At 38.5% G+C, this 25729-nt stretch overlaps 1 protein-coding gene across 1 annotated transcript in view; it reads right to left on the bottom strand.

Moving 5' to 3' along the window:
* Positions 1-1556: 1556 nt before the first annotated feature.
* The window catches only part of PRTFDC1 (phosphoribosyl transferase domain containing 1), a 116405-nt gene continuing 92232 nt past the window's right edge, over positions 1557-25729 (bottom strand). The window contains exons 4-9 of the mRNA XM_066232410.1: positions 20280-20345; positions 9490-9507; positions 7756-7838; positions 7240-7286; positions 4168-4244; positions 1557-2807 (exon numbers count right to left, since the gene is read on the bottom strand). Coding sequence (XP_066088507.1) covers positions 2760-2807; positions 4168-4244; positions 7240-7286; positions 7756-7838; positions 9490-9507; positions 20280-20345 — 339 coding nt within the window. The 3' untranslated portion in view covers positions 1557-2759. The remainder of the gene's footprint in view (positions 2808-4167; positions 4245-7239; positions 7287-7755; positions 7839-9489; positions 9508-20279; positions 20346-25729) is intronic.

Genomic DNA, 25729 nt, shown 5'->3' with positions numbered 1-25729 from the left:
TTACTGACCCCTGGGAGTGAATTTTTTTTCAAAAAATTAGTTCCATTTACAGTTTTATTAACTTAAAATTATGTTTGTTTGATAACAAATTTATGGAAACAAGAAGAACATACATTTGCCTTTTTAAAAAATGTTGCTTACACATTTTTAAAATAAAAATTTTTGTTATCTGGATGGTCAGGAAGCACGAGGATGTACATGAACGTTTGTACTGTTCAAAGGGTTCAGAGTCAACTGTATTTTCAGCTCACACTGGGGCTAGGCACATGGTCCAGTGTGTGATACCGTCAGTCTCGGAAGAAAGGTCCAGTTTGTAATGATGGTTTTCTCTGCCCTGGCCAGATAGCTAAGTTGGTAGAATGCCAGCCGAGCACAAAGGTTGCCAGTTCAATCCCTGGTCAGGGCACATACAGGAAGACATTAATGTTCCTTTCTGTCTCTCTGTCTTTCCCTTTCCCTTCCTTTCTTTCTAAAATCAATAAATTAAAAAATGTTAAAATATGTAATGATGGGTCCTAATTTGTTTGGGAGATTCCTAAATATTACTAATTATGCTATTGTATGACTACAGTAAAAGTATATTGAGTTATTGTAACTAAATCCAAATTTTTCCAATAAAACATACCATACACCTTTTCACCCTACTCATGTTTTGGAACACTAACTTACTAAATTCACTGATTATTACTTAGGTAATAAGCTTTTACTTTTTTTTTTTTTTTTTTTTGGTCTAGGTTGAATAAACTCAGTGGTATTAAATAGACTAGAGTTTTGCAAGAGAAAAGGAAATACCATTTTTCCCAAGATGACATTCTTGGATATCACTGTCAAAATATTATCTGATAGAAAAATATCATAAGAATGATTAAACTTCTTGTGTAGTGAGGGAATTTTTCTTTTTTCAGCATTAACTTCAAGTAAGCACAAGTCCTCAACGTTTCGTGAAGTGTATTTTCCTTCTTAATTTGAATAAACATAAAGCACTAAAAAATGATACTGATACTAAAATTCAAAATTTTAAAGAAAATATTTTCATAAATCATACTTTATGGATAATTTTATAGTTAAATCAAATGTATCTGTATTATTTTAGGTCTTCTGATATAAATGTGGCATAATAAAAAATTGTGCTTAGAAAATTAATTGATAGATCAAGAAGTAGGCCCGTTAGACAGAATTATCACTCTCTAATTTGGATCCTGGTTCTCCTATGGAATAAAGCTAGAAGGAATTCCCTCTGCTCTTTCCCCCTTGGGATATCTGGGTGTGGTTTATTTTCTCTCTGGCTGGAACAAAAATATGTAGGAAAATCTACAACTAAAATTCTTGTTCTTACCAACAAACGTAAGAAGAAAAACCCCCCAGCACATCAAGTGTGGCTTAATCGTTTGCTTATACTGGTGCACATATTGGATTTTTTTCCAAGTTAACAAAAATAAAGCCACAGGAAGATACATGCAGTAGTATGTTTAAGCTACCAGCTCACACACATTTTGATGGCTGAAAGTATATAAAAATATGAAGGCAGAAGAAAAACAGTAAGCAGTTATGAAACATAACATGGTTTCTTATTCTTTATTAGTTTAAGGGAAGCTAGAACCTGGTAATAATATGCTGCATACAGTTCAGAACCAAGCAAAGGCTGCTTATTTATTTTGCATTTGCTCCTTTTAGGAAGTGAGAAAGAAACAGTTTTATAGGCACTCAGGTTTATTTTCAATTAAAATCCACATAAATTACAAAGCATTTCATAAAGCAGAAAAAATGGGAAAGATATTATTCAGAGAGACCTTTTTTAAGTATGCTTTTTCCCAATAGTGTCTTGCATTGTGTGATCAGTCCTATGAGGCCACTTAAAAAAATAATTCAAACTCGGTGTTCCTGTTTAGGAAAATACATAATAATGTTTTTCTTCCAGTGCATATAAGAGGAAACTTTTATTTTTGCTTAGTTTTGAGCACTGAAAACACTTGCCCCTCTCCCAAAGCCTGCCATTTGCTCATGTCCATGTGAATAAAAGGATGCCACTCAGAAACAGGGGCCTTGCAGCCATTGTACTTCTCCTAATTAGAATTCAGAGTATTAAGCACAGTTGAGTTCATCCATGCATCCATGACATACCGTTATCACATACTGGAAGCTTCAATCAAGAGCACTGAGCAAGGCCCATTTCATAACATCATTAACATTCAAAGTTCAGAGAGGCTTTGTCAAAGCAGTAATGACAGCCTGTCAGAAAAGCGCAAACAGAAATTTATAGTAAATAGTCCTGTTCCTCCTTTTTTAGTATTGGAATCTACTCGCATTTCCAGTATATGGGCTTAGACCTTAACTCAAAGGGCTTCCAGTTTCTTAAGACTGCAAAATATTACCACGGTAGAGTATATTTTAAAAATTTTAAAAAAGCTGAGTGAGAAGTATTTGAGTAACTGGGGGGGGGAGTATTTGAGCACAAGGACTGTGTCAGAACAAAAGGAGGTGTGGCTCAGGAGTGTGAAGGTGGAGACAGCTCAGGAGTCACACAGCAGAGTGTTTAATTTGGAACAAATCAAATAAAAACATTGCTTTCTTTTCCTTAAGAACTTCTGATACTCTTTATGTTATAATATCAGAAAAGAAAGCTCTCTCAATAAAACATTTTTTTCTTTTCTACCCTGCTGAGTGAAGACGCCTAGGGAGACAAGCTCCACACGATGGCTTCCTGAATGTAGTTGTAAGTATGATGTTGTCTGGGCATTTGATGGTGAGAATTTACTTCTTTAAACTCGATACTTTTCTTTGCCGTGTTCATTGATCACACATATGTGCTGAAACAAAAAATTTAATAATGTATTAGTTTCTTAAGAAAATATGAGGTGCATAAAATGTTATGCAATAATTACAGACTATCATCTTGTAAGTGGTTACTGTTTATTTAAGATTTTTAAAATTCATTTTAGAGAGAACAGAGAGAGAGAGAGAAGGGGGAGGAGCAGGAAGCATCAACTCCCATATGTGCCTTGACCGGCAAGCCCAAGGTTTTGAACCAGCGACCTCAGCGTTCCAGGTTGACACTTTATCCCACTGCACCAGTTACTGTTTATTTAAACAGAAGTGTATTTATGTCTCTGTGTGTGCATATGTAAAATGTAAAGTGACCCATTCAAACGCTTGACAAAAATTTCTTCATTGTTTCAGTTTTGAGCCTTTTTCTGAATTTGGCTCCTTAGGACTACAATAACCAGAAACGCTGAGGGAGCAGCACCGTTAGCGGCAGTGGAGATAGCGGTCTCCTACTGGTAAAAGTACAACCTCTTAGTCTAGGGTGAGTGGAGAAATAGCCATAAAAATATAATATTGACTCCTATTTGACACTTTTGGGTAGCAAGAAATGTGTCAGAAATATTTTGATTGCAAGCAACAGAAATGGAGTCAGGCTAACATAGGCAAAAGAGGAAGATTTATTGGTAAGATACCAGGCTAGCTCACAGAAGCAAAGAAAGGGCTGAGCAACGGAGAACGGAAGGCAGGAACAGCGGTAGTTCCGTACCTCAGCCCATTGCTTAAGGTCCATGCCCCTTGGTCTCTGTGATTTTGGTTTAAGTTTCTAATTCTTAGGGGAGAGAGACTGGTTGGTCCACTTTGGGTAAAATGTCTACTTCTAGATCACTCAGTAATGGTCAAGGTCACACAGCTGGGGGTCCATGTCTATATGTTAAAACCACTTCTCCCAATTTGGGAATAGTTCTGAACTAGCTGCATGCCACTTCACTTGGCACCTGTTAGATTTCAAACATTGATACAAAACAGTTTGTAGAATATTGACTATTTCTATGGGTGGATGGGCATAGTCAATGACTTGGAGAAAGAGCAATATCAAGCCATAGTTCTGCTTTTAGCTTCCTGTTTTTTTTAGTATAAAACAGAGACAATCAAAAAGAAAAAATAAAATAATTTTAAAAAAGAAGTAAAATAATCAAAATTGCTTCTATCACCCTAATTTCTACCTTGCAAGGTAGTAGGGAGAATGAATTGAGATTATGCATGCAAAGTACTCAGCGTATTCCTGCCGCAGAAGTTACTCAATAAATGGCAGTCATCATGACTACTATTTCAATAATTTGTTAAATTGATGGAACTGTTAAGTTCCTGTGAAAGTGGGAGTAGGGATTTGCATGCAAGACTTACATTCAGATCTCTGAAGTATTCATTGTAATCTAAGGCATAACCCACCACAAATAAGTTTGGAATCTCAAATCCAGCATCTGAGCAGAAAGAGAAGGAAAAAGGAAACAAAATTTACATAACATAAGTATAAAGCCACCATATGCTATTAGTGACACTTCAACAGTGAGGGTTTTCATTTAGGCAGAAGCAAGTAGGAAAAGTGATAAGCAATGTATAGGATAGGTCCAACAGGGACCTGGGACTAAGGGGGGCAAGTCAAATAAGCCAACAAACAATAAACAATGACTGTACCGCTTGCTCGTATCCAGAGCTGAGAAAGGGCTCAGGCAGCCCAGTGGATAAGATGTATATATGCATGTGTTAGTCATGTATCCTGGTTGTTCCAAAGAGGTATCCAATGGTATGATGCCAAAGGAAACACTCTGACGAGCACAAAGGGCAGGTCACACAGAAGGTATTAAGATACTGCAACACTGTGACTAGGTGTGCAGGCTGTTGCAACTAAGAGGCGATCCTCCCACTGCACTCAGTGTCCTTGGCAGACTAAAGGGTTGGGAGGCAAATGTGGGAGACAATCTGAGAGGAAATGGGATTGTTCAGCTTGATGAAGCAAATGTATGGAATCCACAGTGCAGGTGACGATAATTAGCTCTTTATCTCTATTAAGGGCAGAGGGAGAGTAAATGGATTTAAATGCAGTAGGAGATAAGTTAAGGAAAAGAATTTATAGAAAGAAAGATAACTTTTCTTGAAAAGGATCTTAAGGAACAGCATAACTCTCCTTTTATCAGAGGGCTTAAAACAAATGTGCTTATGGTCCAATGATTTTTCGAACTCCTTCCAGTTTTTGGAATCATGTTTGTTTAATACAGTATTGCAGATGATATATGTATTTGCTTACTTTTATGAAACTATACTTTGGTGCAGCCAATGAATGTATAGCACAGAGGAAGTTGCCTCCATGGGACTGCCACCATCACTTTGACCTGTATGACCAAAGATGCTTTCATGTGGAGAAGAACCTATCAATAATTGGTTCCTGTTCGCAGAACATGCTAGAGGCGAGGAACGTATTTTCTGGGAGACTGCATTATTCATCGCTGTTAGGAAGCCCATTTGACCTTCCAAACTGTAGGTTCTTGAGAAAAGTTATCAGAGCAGAAGAAAAGATCTCATTGATCATAGAGGAAAAGAGTTAATTAGGAGAAAGAAACAAAAAGTACAAAGCCTCAGAAATCTAGGAAGAAAAAGCAACAGAGATTCGGAGCGAGTTAAAAGAATATTAGTAAAGCCCAGGAAACCCTGGTTGTAGCAATAATAATGACTTCACAGCAAGCAATGCAAACCCTAGAATCGATGGGACACCTCAGACTGGGAAAAGCTAGTTGGGAAAGCCAGACCTTCAGAGATGTCATGGAATAAAAGAAAGACTTGGATGAGTAGGACAGGAACCAGACTGACCTGTCTCTAGCTGGTAAATGGGTTCAATTCCTCCTCTATGTTTGCAATTGCAGATGTTACTTTTAGGTATATTGCAAGCATAAGCTGTATGGGTTCAATACTGACTCTATACTTACAGCTATGTGATGTTGGCAAGCTATTTAACCTTGCTATGTTCAATTTCCTCATCTGTAAAGTGGGCATAACAATAGCATCTTCCTTGAGGATTAAATGTGTTCATCTCTATGTAGCTCTTAGAACAGTGTTGGGCACATCATAACTTCTTACTGGTGTTGGCTGTTATTATTTTATTAATGTTGTTGCTATAAGTGACACAAGAAATTTGTAAATAACTGGATGCCTGTAGTGAATGGCTTTCAATTTCATTTAAAACCTTTTATGTACAATGTCTTACATTATTATTTCCTTAGAGGATTTCTGTTTACTAAACTTGTCCAACTTTTACTATAGCCAGATTATAGTCCCCATGCCAATAACTGGCCAGGAACACACTGTTGGGTCTATCTGCCCAGAACTGACATTGCCTGGATTTAATACATCTCATATAGGAATGCAACTTGTTTTTCAGAATGATGCGTCACTGGCTAAGTACCACTGGCACATTACCCATCCATAGCATGCTTCTCTTGATGTACTGTTTGTTCAGCTTGCTGATGAGAACGGCAGCCAAATTACCCCAGAGGCTTGAGAGCAAATGTAAGTTAATAAAAATCAAGCTGAAGTCTATCTATGCAAGTGAAAAAAAAATCATTCAGTGTTAGAATAATAAATAATCAAGCTGCTTGTTTACCCTTCTGCCTTGGATGAGGAGTCTTCTAGAACACGTCTGAAGGCAAGTGTGAAGATAGCATCTATAGATATTTGTTCTGCTAATGCTCTGTTATTGTTTCATTTCTTTGAAGCTATATTTATTTCTTAATTTTTCAATTGATTGTAGTTGACATACAATATTATACTAATTTCAGGTGTACAACATAATGATTTGATGTCTTTATACATTATAAAATGATCATCACAATAGGTGTAGTTACTATCTGTTATCATTCAAAGTTATTACACTATTATTGACTGTATTCCCTACGTTGTACATTTCATTCTGTGTTGTTGAACTTTTGTTTGGAGGTGGTGGGGCAATGTCTTTGGATTTCCTTCCATGAGTTAAAATTCAGGCTTGCTGAAGGTCAGCATTGTATTGGAGATGGTATGAAAATGCCTCTAAACTGTGACAAGTGCCTCTCCATGTCTGACTGGTGGGGACAGTAGATGAGGCAAGGAATCCTCTGTATCTGAGTCAGTCGAGAGGGATCAAGTCTCCCTCCACCACCTAAACCCTATTATCTGAGTTCTTTGGAGATAAGGTACTATGGAAAACCAAAGTAGTCATGCACACAATTTAGCTCCTGTGACAGATGCAGATTAGAAAATTTAAGCTGCTTGTTGTAAAGAGCTCTAGACTTGCCTGCAAGGCTTGTGAGACTGGGGGAATCAGTGGGTCTATCAAACCTATATGGCTTCCAGTTCACACAGAATGCCATCAAATAGGAGTTTCTTAAACACACACCACCACTCCCAATCAACCCAATAACAAACAAAACCCAAAAACAAACTTACAGTCAGGTCTAAAGCCATCTCTTCTAGATGTTCTCTTCACCAACAAACTATCATAAAAAAAAAAAAAAAAAGGCTGTAGTGATTCAAATAAAATCTCTGTGAATTGAAAATAGAATTAAACATCATTAAAATATGTGTTTTTTCCCATGAGCATATGGGGCATCATCACAACCCTCTAACTCCTGCTCCTGCTCCGGAGGCACCACCTCAGTGATTCGGGATAAAGGGAAAGAAGGGGGCACTGGCTCCCTCAGTTCAGCCAGCTGCCCCTGCAAACAGCTAGAAGCACAGTAAAGAAGGGCTCAGCCACAACAAAGTGCGTCCTCTTCCCTTTCCTTTCTCTCATGCCAGCAGTTAACTGGGATGCGTGTATAGTGTGGTCAAACCAAAACACCCCAGAGCAAGAGGTCACATGCTTGGAACAGACTGCGCTCTCTGAAAACAACATCCTGTGTTAGAATCCCACTTGGGCTGGCTTGGAAAGACAGAAACAACAGTGATGTGTGCTCTACTCACCTGGCCACCTTAACCATGTTGGGCTTGTATTTTTCTATACTGCTGAGCAGGGATTTCATGGTCCTTCCTGTTCCAACAACATCCTTTGCAAAGAGAACAGTCAAATTCAACCAAATACATTTAGGCACTGTAATAGATTTTTTCATTCAGACAGATAATTATATCCCTTATTAATAATGCATCATTAGAACTGCGATCAAATTGGAATCAAAGTAGGAGGCAGAATTGGTTCTCTTTTTTTAGATAGGTGCTTCTTTCTGGAAGCTGGGTTTGGGGAAATACATTGGTGAGTATTCCCTTGAATCCTTGAGCTGGCTTGAAAGGCTAAATTCAGCCTTGGAGAGGATGTGGAACCCTCACTGAGTGTATTTGGACTCGCTCATGCACATTCAAGGGTTGCACTTGGCCCCGAGGTTATGTAACACAATAAAGGACGCATGAATTTTCATGGATATGGGATGTACATCTGAATACACTGAATAGATAATAACCTCCCCCTTGCTCTCCCCACTCAATAAGGGACTCTAGGACTGGGAAGTGAGATGTGTCTGGACAGCAGCTGGTGACAGTCCTTGAATTCTGAGGGGTGCGAGGCCACAGTGTGCTGAGGCTCATCTCCGCTGATGAGCTGCTGCTGTGCAATTATAGAGTAGAATGGGCAGCAGAAATTTATTGTCCTTGGGACAGAAATCAGCTGTCAGGCACTGATTGTCAAAATAAGAGGTCTGAATTTAGCCTGAGTTGGGCAATTCTTTTGACTAGAGGGTCGACTTCACGGGTTATGTTGGAGCCAGAACTGCATATACATATGGCACACAGGCAATTGTGAAACAAAACCTTGAAATAAGCCCCCCTGAATTTTCTGCCAGCTGATGAGACAGGTGTGCTCTTCAAGGAAACACAGACATTTGCTCTATTAGTGCACGGCTGCCACAGGGCTTGGTTTCTCCCTCCCTCCCTCCCTTCTTCTCTTCCTTCCTTTTTAAACAGAACTAATTAAATTAATTCACAGCTTCCCTTTAGACTTCCATTTTAGAATTGATTATATTTATGATTTGGATGCTGAAGGTAAAATTGCTCAAAGTCAGGAGAGGTCGTTAGCAAGAACACTGAGTTAAGGGTGAAGAGTGCGCTAACCTTCACTTAATTATTAAATAAATTTGTTTTGTAGGTCAGTTTTCTCTTCTGTAAAAATGTCTGATTCACAAATAGGTAAAATAACCAATTTAAACATGTATGAAATTAAATTTAAAAAATACTTTTTTTGTGATTTCAAGTTGATTCTGATTGGCTCCTAGTCAGTAAATTTAGAGAGCGATGCCCACAAAGAGAATTCACTACATCCTTGGCCAATTTAATAACAAGTTCTATACAGTCATCCCTCGCCATATCGCTGTTCACTTTTCGCGATCTCACTATATCACGGATTTTAAAATTGTATATATCTAATTTTGTATTGCAAAATTTTCACTATATCATGGGATTTTACATAGGTTTAAGAGTATAGAAAGTGTTTAAAAGCATAGTTAAGTGTTTATAAGAGTGTGGAGAGGGTTTTAAAAGCCTTAAAATATATATAAATAATAAAGTAAATAAAAGGTTGCTACTTTGTGGATTTTCGCCTTTTGCGGGGGTTCTGGAATTTAACCCCCAGGATAGATGAGGGACCACTGTGTTTTAAAACTCACTGTTCACCATTTCAATTTCTAAGTAAGGATAAAAATATCAGCTTACCTCAACAATGAGGACATTCTGAAGAAGAAAGAAAACAAACAAACACCACCCGGTTAGTTAGATTCTAATACAAATCAGGCTCACAAAATAAACACACATTTTGCTTACAGTTGGAACTTTACAATTGGCTTATTTGGTCCTCCCCCATCCATCTTACCCAAATCCTTGGAGATAACCCAGGTGTCCCAGACTCATTTTAACAGTCTCTCTAGAATTGGTTGGTTCTGCATTATTTATTAATTATCTGTATTCAGGTAAGGAGCAGTCTTATTTTAAATCCTGTTACCTGTCTGAAGAGCTATCCATAGTCAACCCACTTTCATAATTCTGGCAAGTGCCCCGCCCAGCATTCTTTGGGACACAAAGCTTACTAAGCATTTTCCAGGAAAACAAAGCCAACACAAACTGCATTGCTAATAGAGACAACGCCCTGCAGAGGGGTCACATATTCAACTGGGACAGCCCTATTCCCACACTGCCTCCAACATCACTGGGGATTCTGTATTTACTCTCAAGTTTTCATCCTTGAGAGTTGTAGTAATATAATGTTAAAATAATTAAATATATAGAAATATAAAAAATATGGAAGATTTTTAAAAGTAATTAAGATATAATGTTAAAATTAATTAAGAAAATTAAATAAAGTTATGCTATCTGGATAAGAATTAAGATAGTGTGTGCAGATGTGATAGACTCTGACTTTCCAGCAAGGCCCGGTTAGTGTGTGTGTATGAAGTTATACATAGATAAGAAGTGGCTTGATGTCATAACTCTGTAATGTGATAAACAGACTCTGACTTTTGAACAAGGCCCAGTTAGTGTGTGTGTGAAGTTATACATAGATAAGAAGTGGCCTGATCTCATAACTTTGTTTTTTTTTGTGTGTGTTTTTTTTTAATATTTTTCTGAAGTTGGAAACAGGGAGGCAGTCAGACAGACTCTTGCATGAGCCCGACCGGAATCCACCTGGCATGCCCAGCAGGGGGCGATGCTCTGCCCATCTGGGGCGTTGCTCTGATGCAACCAGAGCCATTCTAGTGCCTGAGGCAGAGGTCACAGAACCATCCTCAGCGCCCGGGGCCATCTTTGCTCCAATGGAGCCTCGGCTGCGGGAGGGAAAGAGAGAGACAGAGAGGAAGGAGAGGGGGAGGGGTGGAGAAGCAGATGGGCGCTTCTCCTGTGTGCCCTGGCCGGAAATCAAACCCGGGACTCCTGCACGCCAGGCCGACGCTCTACCACTGAGCAAACTGGTCAGGGCCTGATCTCATAACTTTGTAAGTTAACATAAACAAGAAGCTTCCCTAGGAACATCTTAAAAAGTGGCTTGATGTAACATTTCAGTAGATTAACATAAAAGGGGCTCCCTGCAAGGAACTCCCAAGAAGGTAGTTTGAGGTGATAATCCTGTAGATTGACACCTGTTAGAAGGCGTTGGGCAGAAAAGGTACTAAAGCTGAGGGGCCCCCTGCTCAGGTAGTCACCCAGACTCCAGCGTGAACATGGACTGTCTCCACACCACTCTGAGCTCTGACCAAAGACAGCCAAGAGGAGCACGCCAACGGGGTCCCCTTAAGCTGTACCCAGGCACGCCAAAAGGATTTGTGAGTAATAAACTGCCTGTGTGATTCTTGCAACTAACTTGTGTTGGTCGTGTTTTTCCTCCAGTGGCTGTTAGTGTCGGTACTTATCAGTAGCATCCTCATAGCCGCCTCAAGAGTAGTCTCGAAGAGGCTGTCAGCTCTACTGATAAGCAGGAGTGTCCCACTGCACAGGGAAGTTGAATCAGAAATGCCTGGTCAATGTAGAGCTTGGGCTCTACTGGGGCAACGAGGAAGGGGGTGAGTGAGATAAAGAACTGGCAGGTGCCTGGTTTATATTTTCAATGACATGGTTAGGTTCCTTGCCAGGTGCTCCTAAGACATTCATCGACTTCTCCCCTAAGAACACTGGTTACGTTTCATTTAAATTTCATGTTTGATACCTGTTTTCCCCACTAGAGTATAAGTCTATGAGGATGTAAATCATATTTATTTTGCTTATTACTGTATTCTCAGTCCCCAGCAGATATATCTGTATATAGATGCTAAGTTATTATTTGTTGAATGAAGGAATAATAACTAATTACTCTTATTTGTGAGTTTAAATCAACCAATTAAATGGATTAGTAGTTACATGTCAATACTGTCCCACCAAATTAAAATGACTGTGCTAATATGCCATTCCAATTAACTAAATGGTATGGATATTCCCTCAATGTAATGTTTTCTTTCTTTTGATGAACTTTCATTTATCCCAATGATTCATATAATAGTTTAAAAATTGGATCAAGCCTTACACCTTAGATATCTTACTTATGGTGAATACAGAGGAGACTTAAGTGAGGAAAATGTTAACCAAGCAACTAAAACCTGGTTGAATTTGCACACTACTTTATGTGTCAAATACATTTAGAAGTGAAATTCTCTCTAGAAGTGTTTTTCTCTCAAGTATGGTATTTTATTCATCAAATCCATTAAAAAATTTTATCATTAAAATGTAAGATTATTTTGTCAATTTTTAAAGGATGTCACGTTCCCAGTATTCTCTCTACCCTGAGAACCACACAGGAGTCCCCTGGGTATTTTAAACACATTTGCTCTGATCTTAACCATCAACCCATAACAGTTAGTTAGGATGTGCATTTTTTCGTTTGATTGAGACTTACTTACTATGCCTATTAACCAAACAGAATACTTGAAGAATAAATACTTGGTTCCTAGGTCACAGTCACTTTTTGTCTTAATCTGATAATGAAAAACCTTCCTACACTCAGTCTGCAATCTTGCTTAATTAAGTAAAGTGTACTGAATGTAGTTAATCTGTGTTTTGAAAGTTTAGAGACTTGCAAAGCAAGAGTCATCTTTGAAGAGATAAGCTTCAACTGTAAGACATCGTGGCTCCTGGAAGGAACTTAGATGTGTACTAATCTAGAGATATATTGTCAAAATCACTTAAACACGTTTTAAAATGTGTTAAAGTCAAGGTCATGCATACACACATGTTCAAAATCAAATAAAAATGTCTGTTTTCTAAGTATTGATGTGTGCCTGTTTAAAGTATTCTAAAATGCTATGTACTTTAAAATAGATTAAAGTTATCATGATATTCTTTATTATGCATGGCTAAATATTATTAAACAAAATAATTTCTTAATATCATATAAAACTTAGTACATATTTAAATTTCCCCAGTTGTCCTTAAAATAGCCTTTGTAGCTGGTTTGTCAATCTAAGACTATGCATTGGATTTTTAATTCTCATTTAATTTAGAATAGTCTCTTTTTCTCTACTTCTTTTCTCAATTTAATAATTTTAGACATCATGTATTTACTATATTATATAATAGATGAGAATTTAGTTCTTGCAGACTTACTCACTTCCTTTCCCTATTCCCAATGCAGTTACTTTGTTGTGACTTTCTATCTTTTGGTGTTACATTTTTCCGAATCAGGACTGAAGTGCTGTACTATAATTATAGTTCTTTTTAGGGTTTGCTTATTCTTTTCTTAGAATTCTTAATTGGTTTTTCTATCATCTTCTTGTGACTTATACTGAAACAATCTTCCATATTTTTTAAGCAAGCTTTTCTTTTAAATTTTTAAAATTGGTTTTAGAGAGAAAAGGGAGGGCGGAGGAGGAGGAGAAGGAGGAGGAGAAGGAGGAGGAGGAGGAGGAGGAGGAGGAGGAGGAGGAGGAGGAGAGAGAGAGAGAGAGAGAGAGAGAGAGAGAGAGAGAAACATTCATTTGTTGTTCCACTTATTTTATGCATTCATTGGTTGATTCTTGGCTGTGCCCTGACTGGAGACTGAACCTGCAACTTTGGCATGTCAGATCGATGCTGCTATTTGGCCAGGGCAAACAAGCTCTTCTTTTTTAGAAGGATTATTATGAGGAAAACATTGGTTAGCTATGGTCTAACTATAAATATTTCTGAGAGGATTCTGGAGGATTAAGGAATGGATTGATAATATCTGTAACAATACAAAGTCCTCTCTGTTATTTAGTGGGTTCATGAATGATGGGCAGGGAATGCTGCTATGGACAAACCAGCTGCTAGTAAGAGGGGACTAAGCAGATATCCAGAGCTATTTAGTGAGTTATATAGAGCGGTCATTACATATATATATATATATATATATATATATATATATATATATATATATATATTTATTCTCTTTTACAGAACATCACACTATGTTTTCAAATTCTTTCATTAGCAATCTATGCCTCTGTCTGGATTTTTTCAGTGGCACTCATGTTATGTGAACAGCTTACCTCTAACCAAAGCAATGCCCTTCGCCCTTTGGAAGGTTGATTCTGCCATGTGAAACAAGAAGTAGTAGCCCAAGAGAAGAGAGAAAGCAACTACCCCAACTTTGAGGCATTTTATGAACGTCTATAAGAACTAATCTCTTTACATTTTCATGTATCAAGATTAACTCCATGAGATAAGGGACAAAGGCTAGCTCATTTTTATACTATTAATATATAACGTGGAGACAGATATACAGTAGTTGCTCAAGAAATGCCTGTGGAACATGACAATTCTGACCTCATTTCTTTCACTTTCTCTAGTTCATTATCTTTTTGATACATCCTTTCATTTTTTTCCTTAACGATGTACAATTCCTCTTTAATTGAGCTATACTTAATGTCTACTGCTTTTAATCGGGCACTAAGAAATCCTCTAAAATTTACCCCCCCCCCCAGTTTATTTTTGAGTGGGCATCCTTGGAAACCTCTTCAGAACACACTGTGCCTCCTAAACACTTGCAGTCTGATAACTTTGATCACTGACTCTGAGCTGTCCGCCAGTTTCTGCCTTAGTCGTCTCATCACACCTAGCTCATCTCCTCCCAGAAAGCCAGGAAAACCTGCAGCCTGGGGGCCACGGGCAAAATTCTGTGGGGAATCTCTGATGTGTGTTCTCTCTCTGCTAGTGCACGATCTTAATCAAAGCTAATCACATCGAGCATACTAAAGAAAAACAAAGAGAAGGAATGAATTATACAAGTATAAGTGGTTTCTCTTAAATAGGTTATTCCTACTTCTAGTCTTTTAAAATGCAAAATGATGAGCACATCACAGTCTAATCCTCAGCAGCACAGTTTTGCGGCTGTGGCCACACCACAGAAGGGACGGCAGTAGGGTGATGAGCTGACTGTGGATGCCTAGCCGGAGTAGAAGTGTGAATATAAACTCCATGGCGACGGGAATGTAGTTCAGCCATTTCATTTTGTGTGATAATTCACAAAACTGCCAGAATCATCAGTTGGTGGACATTTCCAATATTGTCCTTAGCCTCATCAGAGGCAATAAAAAGGAATAATTTCAAGAGTTAAAGCAGCCAAGCAGGAAACCTTGGCAGGTTCCGATGTTTCATTCTGGCACAGACTCTTCCTGAGGGGTGGGGGTGGGGCGCTCGCATCTTGACTTGACCTGCACATCTGTGTCTCCCAGCTGCCAGAGCTGAGCTTGTTCCCATGCGTTCGGTTTCTTCCACCCTTTCAGAGATTTCTCTTGAGCAGGAATAAAATCTTCTTGCTTTATACACATTTTATGAAGTGCCAGGATTAAATCAACTTTGAAAAAAATTCAGCCAAAGCACGGTGCACAGACAGCTTAAACTTGCCGAGTAAGATGCTTTTAACGTTGAGTGAAGAAGCCATTTAACTTCATCATTGAGGGTTCCTTTTACTCAACAGCCATGACCTATTTAGAACCATGACTCAGCCAGCCTTCCTTGTGAGCTTCTCTCTCTCTGCTTCAAAAAAAGAGAAAGAAATGGGAAAAAAAGAAAAAGAGAAAGAGAGAAAAAAGAAAGAGAAAGAGAAAGAAAGAAGGAAGGAAGGAAGCAAGGATGGGAAAAAGAAAGAAAGAGGAAGGTGCATGGAGGCTGGTCTAGGGCAGTGGTCCCCATCTTTTTTGGGCCATGGACCAGTTTAATTTCAGAAAATATTTTCACGGACCAGCCTTTAGGGTGGGACGGATAAATGTATCATGTGACCGAGACAAGCGTCAAGAGTGAGTCTTAGACGGATGTAACAGAGGGAATCTGGTCATTTTTTAAAAATAAAACATCATTCAGACTTAAATATAAATAAAACAGAAATAATGTAAGTTATTTATTCTTTCTCTGCGGACTGGTACCAAATGGCCACAGACCGGTACTGGTCCATGGCCCGGGGGTTGGGGACCACTGATCTAGAGCCTTCCTTCACTGAATCATTTAGCTGCCGCTGCTCCTGAGAGCACTGTTCCTCCTCTCCCACTCCTCCTTTGCTGTGTAGCTCCACTAACATGCAGGCGGCTCCACACCGCGCCTCCTGTGGGCTCTCTGCCTGTAGCCCCTCTCTTCATTCCGTCAGTACCACCCTCCTGGCCAGGTTCATTTTCCCCAAACACATCTTCCTGATGTCACTTCTGCTCAACAACATTTGGGGCCCCTCTTTGCTTTTTCTGAGCAAATCAAACTCTTTGTTGAGAAATTCAATGTATACTATACACCATGTCTGATGTACATGCTTGGTTTTTTAAAATTATTACTTCCCTGTTTCTGACTAATTTCCTTCAGTTCCACTGGTCCATGGCTGTCCTCTGGCTCTCCTATCCCCTCCCTTTGTTCCAGGCTGCTCTGCCTCCCTGGTCTGTGTGATTCCCAACATCCTGGTCCCAAAGAATAGCTCATTTGGCCTGGCCTGTGGTGGCGCAGTGGATAAAGCATTGACCTGGAACGCTGAGGTCGATGCTTTGAAACCCTGGGCTTGCCTGGTCAAGGCGCATATGAGAGGCAACTACTATGTGCTGCTGCTTCTCACTTATCCCCCATCTTCCTCTTTCTCTCTCCTCTCTCTTAAAAAAAATCAATAAAATAAAATCTTTAAATAAAAAGAAAAAGGTAGAAAGAAAAGCTCATATGCTTTTCACTAAGGCAATTTCAGTCCCAACGAATCATTCCTTCTTTGGAATTCTTTAAACTCCAGAAAAGAGTCTTGTTAGAGAGTTTGTGCTCCCTTAGTCAGGGAAGGATTCCCTTACACAGACTCCAGGCTGAAAGTGGATTCCAGGTGGAGGCTGCAGCTTGTCCAAGATCCTGGCAGGAGCTTAGCAAGTGTGGTTGCAGCACCGTGAGGAGGGTAGGACGGGGTGTGAGGATGCTGGGAAGGAGACAAGGCCAGATCACACAGGTTTTACCAACTGGACTAAGGAGTCTGGAGTAGAATCTCGAGCACTGGGTGTGGGCCTGCCACATACAATACAGAACTCCCACTTAAATTTGAACTTCGCATAAGTAACAGATAACTTTTTTAGTTTAAGTGTGTTCTAAATATTACATGGGCCATACTTATACTAAAAAAGTCTGTTCATTGTTTATTTGAAATTCAAATTGAACCTGTTTTTCATTGTTTTTGCTAAATCTGATAACCTTAACTGAGAAGTTGCTGAAAGGTTTTTGGTAGGCAAGTATTTTGATCCAATTTGTAATTTAAGATGATCCCTCTGGCTGACCTTGCTGGTTTCTAGACCAAAGGTTGGCAAACGAGGGCCTGCCAGCTAAATCTGGCCTGCTGACTATTTAAAACTTTATTGAAAATAGCCACTTGTTTTCATGTTATCTATGGCTGCTTTCATGCTATGACTATATGCCCTACAAAAACCTAAAAGACTTACTCTCAGGCCCTTACCTGAAGTTTGCTGAGCTCTGCCCTAGATCACACATTAAGTAGCACAGGTCTAGACTTGGGAGGTTACTAAGGAGATGGAGAGACGTGGGCAAATTCAAGATCATTTGAAGGCACCCAGCGAGGTCTGCACTGGCGTGTTTGGCATTCCCTTCTGATGTGAGCCTGGGCACATCAACGGCAGGGTCTTTAACCTTAAGCTGTTGTGACAGTTGAGAACCTGGTTAACTGATGTTCACTCATCTTAGAAATAGTAACCAAGTGTATTATTCTAAGTCCAAGCGGTTTTACTTGGCACATGTTGAAACATATAGAAATGCATCTCTGTACACAAGGAGAGTGTAAAAATACCATAAATTGGCACTGTGTCACCTGAAAGAATGATTTGTCATGTTGGCAAAGGTTGAAGCCAACTCTTGTCATTCTTACTGCTAGCTCATTTTCCACCTCTCCTACTGGAACACTTACATCAGGGGTCCCCAAACTACGGCCCGCAGGCCGCATGTGGCCCCCTGAGGCCATTTATCTGGCCCCCGCTGCATTTCTGGAAGGGGCACCTCTTTCATTGGTGGTCAGTGAGAGGAGCACATTGACCATCTCATTAGCCAAAAGCAGGCCCATAGTTCCCATTGAAATACTGGTCAGCTTGTTGATTTAAATTTACTTGTTCTTTATTTTAAATATTGTATTTGTTCCTGTTTTGTTTTTTTACTTTAAAATAAGATATGTGCAGTATGCATAGGGATTTGTTCATAGTTTTTTTTTTTATAGTCCGGCCCTCCAACGGTCTGAGGAACAGGGAACTGGCCCCCTGTGTAAAAAGTTTGGGGACCCCTGACTTACATGATCTCTACTTTCTCATTGGGGGGGTCTTTGTAGCAACTATAGGAGGGGATACTGAGGAATAGCAATGTCACGCCTTCTGCTCACTCAACTTCCAGTAAGAAAGTCAACTTCCTTTCTCTCTCTTAAAGGAAGGAACTATCCAGGGCTTACCTAAGAGAGAAGTAAATCACTCTAAAAAAAATAGAAGATGATTTTTGAAGGAAGGACAGAAGGACCACAATTCTATGTGTAGTATTTTTCATGAAGAGATTCATTTAAGATTCTTAGAGTTGCTACTTTGACAGACCTCATGGCAAAAGCACAAAGTATATTTCTTTTGTGTAATAAACCTTTAAGGCAGCATCATATAGCAAAGTCCTAAAATGTCTTACATTAACTAGATATTAACTAGACTTATTGTGGTAATCATTTCATAATATATACAAATATTTAATCATTATGCTGTATAATGATTAACTAATACAATGTTGTATGTCGGTTGCATCTCAATTCTTAAAACATGCATTTACTTAGAATACAGTTGCTATTTACAAACCTTATAAGCTGAGTTTTCATCTCAGATCTTAGAAGAAAAAAGTACAGTAATAATATGAGCTTGGTATAATGACTTAAATTATGTTTGGCTGATCTTTTCCTACATGAAAGCAATTCTTCAAATTGAACTAACATTTGCATATGAAAACTATATAAAAAAGATGTAGTTCAATATTGAGCTGTTTTCAATACCACTTTCCAGCTTTTGACCTTCAGGAATAATGATGATATATTTCCACAAAATTACAGCCTGCAACTTAGCTTTACCTCTGATGTTTACTTCCCATTTGACCAAAATGTAATGTTTAAGTGAGGTGATCTGCTATCACACACAGAAATTAAACATATTACTATAGATGTACACATACATACATTGATACATATGATATAGAGATTCTGAACTGACAATGTGCAAATTTCCAAATATTGATAAAAAGCTACATGTCATAAAGATAAAATAAAGTTAAAAGATAAAAAAGAATATAAAATGGCATCATTTATAGACCACTCCAGAGGTGTTAAAAATGATAAATTTCTGGACATTGCTTTGAGTATTTTAGCTTTCCAGGATGTTGTTTTATGCACTGAAGTAGTAACATCAAATGGTGGCCTGGTGATAGATACATTAACATCAAGTTAGTTCCAATTGCTATGAACATAACTTACTGCTAGATAGTAATTTAGCACTAACACTTGGATGCTGCTATGTTGCCTCCAGTGCAGAGGGAAGTAAGCAGCTTTGTAGTGAGAATCCTTGTGCGTTGGAGTGTCCCTTATGTTATTATTTATCTTTTTATTAAATGTGACTGGCATTCCTTTTCACCATGTGGGCACTGCATAACAATAGCAACAATCCATATGAGAGATTAAGCTTGTGTAACAGACCGAACCATGTTACTTAGAAAGCCGAAGTTGTTTAGATATAATGAATACAAGACATATCAGTAGAGCAGAGCAAAAAACAAATTGTGTTGCTTTTATTCACAGCAAAACTTTCATTTCCAGTCACATCGTAGCAAAGAGTATCTGCTTTACGAAGCCACTCTTCCTTCTGATGTAGGCATTCCTACCAGAAGCCAAACATCTCCCCCCCCCCCCCCCCCACTGGATTACTAAGCATTGGCAAGTTTTGGAATTCCATGTTAAAACTAAAGGTGTTTCCTCCATGATCTAATGAGTTAAATCTTTTTAATAACAGAGAAAGGACAAAGGGCTGAAAACTGTGCTGTCACAAAAGTCTTTTTTCTTCTCTCACCCAATTTTGTACATTTCAACAAACCTGTTGATTAGCTGTCCTCCTGAAGTCTCCGGGTGCTGAGGCGGGACCAGAGACACAAAGCCGAAAAATAAAGGGGAAAGCTTCCCATTCAGGATGTACCTGAAAGGATGAACGGAAAGGAAAAAACAAGGAGGGCCAAGGCGTCTGCTAATACAAGGATGTCTGAAACAAGATTTGAAGGAAGCTCGCAGACGCAGACGAAAGATTTGGTCTGCCTCATGTCCTGGAAGCATTATAAAAGGAGTGTTTTATAAAGAAGAAATCATTAAAAGAATTCACACAGACATTTGCATTAATTAGCAAACCCTGGAGAGTGTGTGAAATGTATTGCAAGTGCTGACTTGAAATGAAGGTCACCAATTCCCCACAACATCAGACAGCAGTGCGGGCTGAGCCGTTACATTAACAAACCTTTCCAGCCAGTGTTGAAAGATCATAGCCTCCAATTATCTGCATCTCGCCCATGAACTGGTCGTTCTAAAAAAAGAGAAGCCAATATTTTACTGTACAAAGACATCCACAGAGCACATTTTCCCATCCACTCAGCCAGTGGCTAGGTTGCGCCTTACAAATATAGCACAAATAGCTAGTACAGGTTCATGGTTGCCTATGGTTACCAATAGCCGCTGGCTGCTCCTGTACTTGAGACAAAGCACTCTAATGGCTAAGAGTCTGTGGAGAGAGAGGATGGAAAGAGTGGAGCGAGGACAAACAAACCTAATTTTGGAACAAAAAACTGGAAGGTGCCTCAGCCTCTCCGGAGAGAGGCCCATGGAATGAAAGACAGTCATGCCCCTGGACTTCCCTGGGGTGCGGCAGGCTGCGGGAATCCCAGTAGTCTGCGCAGTATTTGCCATCCGTGCTGTCCTGCTCCAGTCATTGCTCTGCAGTGGGGAACAATTAGATTGTGGTTCCCAAAGCAATTAGAGGTGCAGGTCGCAGGTCCTTTCCCTCAGCTGAGGTCAAGGACAATTTTAACAGGCTGCGGATCAAGAACTACTGCCCTCAGGCCTTCAGACAAGGATGACAAAGCCTCAGGAATTTGCTGCAGTTCCAGGAAAATGAGACCCATAACCCTCCATAGAAGACATTTTTACACAAATCCTGAAAGAAGTTATGAGCATTTGCTTTCCCAATGGTCATGGATGGTACATCATCCTGTCCCAATTAAACCTCACACAACGTGTGAAATTGTTACTTAGTGAATATCACAACAAAATAACTTGGGGGCAAAATGGGAAGCAGTGCAGGCAAGTTGTTTTCTAGCCTCAGGATGGAGACGATTCACGAACCTGAAGCAGATATCCTAGAGGCAATCAGCTCCGTGACCGAGAAAGACTGCTGTAATGTTGCAACCCCTCCATGCAAACTATCCTAAGGGAGAGATGCAGGCACCGGGTATACAATGTGTGGAACCAAGACACATCTTCCATACTGCTGTGGTCAGCTACTGCTTTTGCCAGTTCAGTGCTGTCCCCCTTCTTTCCACCAATAAGGCCCCGCCTCTTTCTGAGAGGAGTTTATTCCATATGCATCAGGTGGGGCTAGGCCTTAACCATGCAAACCAACTAGCTATGCAGGAAGCTATACCCAGCCTGGAACATTCCACCTATGGAAGCCAATTTATTTCCTTAGAAATTATCTTGGGTTGCTTTGAATCGGATTCTGTCTCTTGAAAACCGAGTCTTGATCAAGACATAGTCACTGAGTCATAGAACTGGTCATCAGGGGAAGGAAAAAACAGCTGAACCACCAATATAACAGTTTTACCAATGAAACACATTTGTCTTTTTACTTTTTTGCTCAAGAGAGAAAATAAATAACCTTAAAATGTGTTTACTTCTGCTTGGTAAAGCATTCAATCCTCACTGCAGAGAAGTGGTGAGAGTGCTTGAAAGTGACCTACTAAGTTGATAAAACCAATAATTTCCTTCCTAGGGGAATGGATCTCAGAAAGAGAAAATCAAAGACTATCCAGAATTCCCAGATCTTTTACTGTTTTGTGCTGGCATACATAATCATGTTTCAGCAAGCAATCATGTCAGTAGGCTAAGAAACTTGTCCAAAATGTCAAAGGAGAACATGTTCTTGTTATGTCTAGAGGCACTAAGCAATAGGAATTAATGTATGAGTTAATAGAAGGAGAATTTCTGCATAGTCAACTCAAATATGTTCCTAATAGCAGCAGGAAAAATAAAATCTCAGTACCTCCAGAGGACTGAAGTATGCAGAATCAGATACAACTATTAAACCACAAAGTTTAATGTAACAAATGAGATTTATACTTTGCCAGATCAGAATATATTTTGCAATTCTTCTATTATCATCTCCATTCTATTGATTAAAAACAAAAGACAATATCTCAGAAAGCTAAATAATATGATCTGAGTAACAACGTAGTTGTGTTGCCAAGCGAGTCTTATTTCAGGTCTTACTTAGTCCAAGTTCATAACATGTTTTTAATATTAGATTTGTTCTTAATTCATCTGGAACTTCTATCTTCCAAGTATGTATTAATATATAGTCAATTGTCCAAATACCATTTATTGAATTGTTTATTTCTTCCCCTACTGGTTTGTAATGTCACTGGTTTTGATTTGATGATATTTTATTTGGGATTTTTTTCATGTTGTATTCATAAGTAAGACTGTCCTCTAGTTTTAACGCAAAGTGATACTGGCCTCCTACTAAGAGTAGGGTGGTTCTTTATACTGGTATATTTTTTCTGTTTTATAAATTTTATTTTTTAATCACAGTTAACATTCAGTATTTTTTTAAATTAATTTTCAAAGTGATCCCCCTGATAATTCAGGTACCCACCTGGCACCTTACATAGTTATGGCAATATTACTGACTATATTCTGCATGCTGAACTTTACATCCTCATGACAACTTTGTAACTATAATATGTACTTCTTAATCCCTTCAACTATTATTTTGTTTGTTCACTTATTTTATTCTTTAGGTTCCACACATAAGTGAGATCATATGATTTGTCTTTCTCTGTCTGACTTATTTCACTTAGCATAATACCTTCTAGGTCTATCCATGCTGTCACAAATAATTAGATTTCATTATTTTTTATGGTTGAGCAATTTTCTTTTTTTTTTTCTGTATTTCTTTTTTTTTTTTAATTTTATTTTTTTAATGGAGTGATATCAATAAATCAGGATACATATATTCAAAGATAACAAGTCCAGGTTATCTTGTCGTTCAATTATGTTGCATACCCATCACCCAAAGTCAGATTGTCTTCTGTCACCTTCTATCTTGTTTTCTTTGTGCCCTTCTCCCTCCCCCTTTCCCTCTCCCATTCCCCCCTCCCCCCCGTAACCACCACACTCTTATCAATGTCTCTTAGTTTCACTTTTATGTCCCACCTACGTATGGAATAATGCAGTTCCTGTTTTTTTCTGATTTACTTATTTCCCTTCGTATCATGTTATCAAGATCCCACCATTTTGCTGTAAATGTTCCGATGTCATCATTTCTTATGGCTGAGTAGTATTCCATAGTGTATATGTGCCACATCTTCTTTATCCAGTCATCTATTGACGGGCTTTTTGGTTGTTTCCATGTCCTGGCCACTGTGAAAAATGCTGCAATAAACATGGGGCTGCATGTGTCTTTACGTATCAATGTTTCTGAGTTTTTGGGGTATATACCCAGTAGAGAGATTGCTGGGTCATAAGGTAGTTCTATTTTCAGTTTTTTGAGGAACCACCATACTTTCTTCCATAATGGTTGTACTACTTTACATTCCCACCAACAGTGTATGAGGGTTCCTTTTTCTCCACAGCTTCTCCAACATTTGCTATTATTACCTGTCTTGCTAATAATAGCTAATCTAACAGGTGTGAGGTGGTATCTCATTGCAGTTTTGATTTGCATTTCTCTAATAGCTAAAGAAGATGAGCATCTTTTCATATATCTGTTGGCCATTTGTATTTCTTCCTGGGAGAAGTGTCTGTTCATATCCTCTTTCCATTTTTTTATTGGATTGTTTGTTTGTTGTTGAGTTTTATGAGTTCTTTGTATATTTTGGATATTAGACCCTTATCTGAGCTGTTGTTTGAAAATATCATTTCCCATTTAGTTGGCTTTCTGTTTATTTTGCTATCAGTTTCTCTTGCTGAGCAAAAACTTCTTAGTCTGATGTAGTCCCATTCATTAATTTTTGCCTTCACTTCTCTTGCCTGTGGAGTCAAATTCATAAAATGCTCTTTAAAACCCAGGTCCATGAGTTGAGTACCTATGTCTTCTTCTATGTACTTAATTGTTTCAGGTCTTATGTTTAGATCTTTGATCCATTTTGAGTTAATTTTTGTACAGGGGGAGAGACTGTAGTCCAGTTTCATTCTTTTGCATGTGGCTTTCCAGTTTTCCCAGCACCATTTATTGAAGAGGCTTTCTTTTCTCCATTGTGTGTTGTTCGGCCCTTTATCAAAAATTATTTGATTATATATATGTGGTTTTATTTCTGGACTTTCTATTCTGTTCCATTGGTCTGAGTGTCTATTTTTCTGCCAATACCATGCTGTTTTGATTGTCGTGGCCCTATAATAGAGTTTGAAGTCAGGTATTGTAATGCCCCCAGCTTCATTCTTTTTCTTTAGGATTGCTTTGGCTATTCGGGGTTTTTTATAGTTCCATAAAAATCTGATGATTTTTTGCTCTATTTCTTTAAAAAAGTCATTGGAAGTTTGATGGGAATTGCATTAAATTTGTATATTGCTTTGGGTAATATAGCCATCTTGATTATATTTATTCTTCCTAGCCAAGAACAAGGTATATTCTTCCATCTCATAATATCTTTTTCGATTTCCCTTAACAATGGTTTATAGTTTTCATTATATAAGTCCTTTACATTCTTTGTTATGTTTATTCCTAAGTATTTTATTTTTTTTGTTGCAATCGTGAAGGGGATTATTCTTTTGAGTTCGTTCTCAATTGTTTCATTGTTGGCATATAGAAAGGCTATTGACTTCTGTATGTTAATTTTGTATCCTGCGACCTTACTGTATTGGCTTATTGTTTCTAGTAGTCTTTTTGTGGATTCTTTGGGGTTTTTGATGTATAGAATCATATCATCTGCAAAAAGTGATACCTTTACTTCTTGTTTTCCGATATGGATGCCTTTTAGTTCTTTGTCTTGTCTGATTGCTCTGGCTAGAACCTCTAGTACCACATTAAATAAGAGTGGAGAGAGTGGACAACCTGTCTTGTTCCGAATTTAAGGGGGAAAGCCTTCAGTTTAGTGCCATTTAATATGATGTTAGCTGATGGTTTATCATATATGGCCTTTATCATGTTGACATCTTTTCCTTCTATACCCATTTTGTTGAGAGTCTTAAACATAAAATTGTGTTGTATTTTATCAAAAGCCTTTTCTGCGTCTATTGATAAGATCATGTGGTTTTTGTTCTTTGTTGTGTTGATATGGTGCATTACGTTAACTGTTTTATGTATGTTGAACCATCCTTGAGATTCTGGGATGAATCCCACTTGATCATGATGTATTATTTTTTTAATATGTTGTTGTATTCGATTTGCTAGTATTTTCTTTAGTATTTTAGCATCTGTATTCATTAGAGATATTGCTCTGTAGTTTTCTTTTTTTTGTGCCATCCTTGCCGGGTTTTGGTATGAGGGTTATGTTGGCCTCATAAAATGTGTTCGGAAGTATTGCTTCTTCTTCAATTTTGTGGAAGACTTTGAGTAGAATAGGAAGTCTTCTTTGAATGTTTGATAAAATTTGCTGGTATAGCCGTCAGGGCCTGGACTTTTATTTTTGGGGAGGTTTTGAATGTTTTTTTCTACTTCTTCTCTACTGATAGGTCTGTTTAGGCTTTCTGCTTCTT

This window comes from Saccopteryx bilineata, chromosome 5 (genome assembly GCF_036850765.1).
Source record: "Saccopteryx bilineata isolate mSacBil1 chromosome 5, mSacBil1_pri_phased_curated, whole genome shotgun sequence".
In the NCBI taxonomy this organism is placed as follows: Eukaryota; Metazoa; Chordata; class Mammalia; order Chiroptera; family Emballonuridae; genus Saccopteryx; species Saccopteryx bilineata.
The sequence above is the reverse complement of the archived record's forward strand: the minus strand, read 5'-3'. Positions and strand labels throughout refer to the sequence as shown.